The sequence below is a fragment of the Mesitornis unicolor genome, unplaced genomic scaffold (assembly GCF_000695765.1).
Source record: "Mesitornis unicolor isolate BGI_N332 unplaced genomic scaffold, ASM69576v1 scaffold32157, whole genome shotgun sequence".
Classification (NCBI taxonomy): Eukaryota; Metazoa; Chordata; class Aves; order Mesitornithiformes; family Mesitornithidae; genus Mesitornis; species Mesitornis unicolor.
The window spans coordinates 7004-9568 of NW_010198927.1; the positions used below are offsets into that span (position 1 = coordinate 7004).

General features: G+C 37.4%; 1 protein-coding gene across 1 annotated transcript in view; it reads right to left on the minus strand.

Moving 5' to 3' along the window:
- The window catches only part of TYW3 (tRNA-yW synthesizing protein 3 homolog (S. cerevisiae)), a 5268-nt gene extending 2891 nt beyond the window's left edge, over nucleotides 1-2377 (minus strand). The window contains exon 1 of the mRNA XM_010189305.1: nucleotides 2219-2377. Coding sequence (XP_010187607.1) covers nucleotides 2219-2377 — 159 coding nt within the window. The remainder of the gene's footprint in view (nucleotides 1-2218) is intronic.
- Between the last annotated feature and the right edge of the window lie 188 nt (nucleotides 2378-2565).

Genomic DNA, 2565 nt, shown 5'->3' on the forward strand with positions numbered 1-2565 from the left:
TTAAATTCATGGCCTAACATGCTTAATCACATTTTAATCCTAGTTTAATTATTAATGAATAGCCTACTGTGTAAGACTTACAAAAATTTCAGAGGTTGAAATTAGAGGCATAAACCCACAAGAAAAGAAAAAAAAAAAGATGGAAGTAACTTTGTAATTATAAAATTCAAAAAATCACCTTCAGACCACTCAGTTCAGTGGCAATTTTTCCTGAAAGCTCTATGAGATTCTGCACGGCTAATTGCTACAATGTCTCTCCTTTTACTCTGCTGTCTTTTTGCAGAGCAATCTTAGGGGCTCATGTTACTTTTTTCCATTCAGAAAGGTTGCTTTGAGGCAGTTATATTACTTACTTCATCTATGACTATTTAATTATAAGAACTATTCCCCTATCCTTGCTTGCCTTCACTTGCTTAATTCACAGCACTAAGAAATTTGCTACACTGATAAAGTTCAGCTGTTTTCCCATACTTTTTGTTTTGTCTAGCCCTTCTCATCTTTCTTGTAAAATGAAAATACTCAATAAAATCATCAGGAAATAATCAAATTCATATGCTTTTTAAAGACAGTGGTATAAAAGAAAACTGCTGAAGGATCACTCTCTTCTCTAAACACTGAAAAGTATTTAAACATATTTATGCAGCATCTCCTCCATAAATGCTCTTATTTTAAGTTAAGCAGGTCTTTCTGAATGGCTAAGTTTGTAATTTGTGTGCCAGATTTTAAAAAATGCCCAAGTAACCACAGCTGTGCTGAAGCTGATGAGAAACAGAGACGATCGGCATCGCATAATGCAGCATTGTACAGAAATACAGCACTGCCTCAGCCATCGGAGTGACACAGGGTCCAGGAAAACCACTGGTGTCCATTGTGGCCAGGTGCTGAGCGAGACTGAGTTACGGCAAAGGAGACCCAGTTATAACAGAGGACACCCAGTTATAGCAGACGACACCCTGTTGCTGCCATCAGAGTGTGATATTGGTGAGGTTTATCTATAAAGCTATGGATTAAGAGAATTTTAACCTTCTAGCTGCTTCTTTCCTGGGACAGACAAAGCAAAGAGATTTATGCATAGAGAAGGCTATTTTGAAAGCGTACAAGAACAAAACCAAAACCCCACTTTTTTTTTTTAAATTCAGGGGAATTTAAGATACTAAATTAAAAGTAGCATTTAAAAGATTCAGTGTTACTCTAGTTTCATGTGTCTGTTTGTAAATGAGAGGCTGTTATCACAGCAAGGTGGGCTCAGGATAATTTTTAATTCCAGGCAGTTTCAGCTGTCTGAAGGAGCTACTCTGCACAAAATGAACACACTCACTGGCATGCTTCCCTGACATTACATTTAATGGAAACAAAAGAACATACGCTTATGAAATATGAACAGCTTACGAAAGAGTTAATGAGGACAACACAACAGATTTACTGATGTCTGTGGCCTGCACTGCATCCTGCGGGAATGCAGCCTGTGAGCACTGTCAGACACTGCCCGGCACAGCACTTCTCCAGCAAACACCGGCTTCCTGCAGCAATTGCTGCTGTGGTTTAACAAGAGATGTGCTGCTTTTCTTTGGCCCAGGTCATCGCTCTCCAAAGACCACCAAGCATTCTACAGAAATTACTATTATGTTTCTTTTGGACAGGAAGGCTTTTTAATCAAATTTATTCTCCAGTTGATATCTTGCTGGAAATCCAGCAAGAAAGGGGAACAAAGAGCAAATAAAAAGCTGCAGAAATGAAAACTATGTTGTTATACTAGCAGTAAACTTTCAGGAAAGGAAGAACACTTGCTTAGAAAAGCATAATTTCCAGGAAAGGATAGGGCTTTGAAAAAAATGAGAATCACCGTATCTTAGGTTTTCAGAAATAATTTTTAAGGAGAGTCTTCTTCTACAGAAGCAATACAGATTACTGACTTCTTGTTGAGCTATTGTGATGTGGAGATTACATGTCTCCAGACAGTAAGAAATTACTCAAGTTTCACATTACTTGCATTTACAACTATGTAAAGAATTTGGAATTAAGCTTAAAAGCACTATCTTCAAAACACAGCTTCAAAATATATTAAGTTGAATGCTTAGAGAAACGTTTATTTTGAAATTACAGTGTCAATTCATCTCAGAAATAGGAAAGAAAAAAACCTCAAAATTTATTTATATTTCACATGGCATGTTTTCCACGACATTAGGAACACTGCAATAAATAAATATTGTCCTCTTACCACGTCATCTTTGCCACACGTTTCGTGCGTGACCATGAGCCATGTGCAGTTTGTCTTCTGGATCTCGCAGCTGTTCACATCCTGGTAACGAGGAGAGATGATTAAACCAGATGGCTGATGTCTCATCTTCTGCTTGTTAAAAATATGGTCCTTCATCATGTTGGTTTTTAAAAAGCATGTTTCATTAATGTATGAATATATATTTAGATAAAAGTAGTTTAAACTGACTTATCCATGCTTATAGATGTTCTCAGTCAGACAGAGCTGTAGGATGAGCTCTGATGAATTTCTAGCTCAGAAACTGACAAAACATGAACTAGAGGCAAGCGAACCCTGTGGGCAGCACC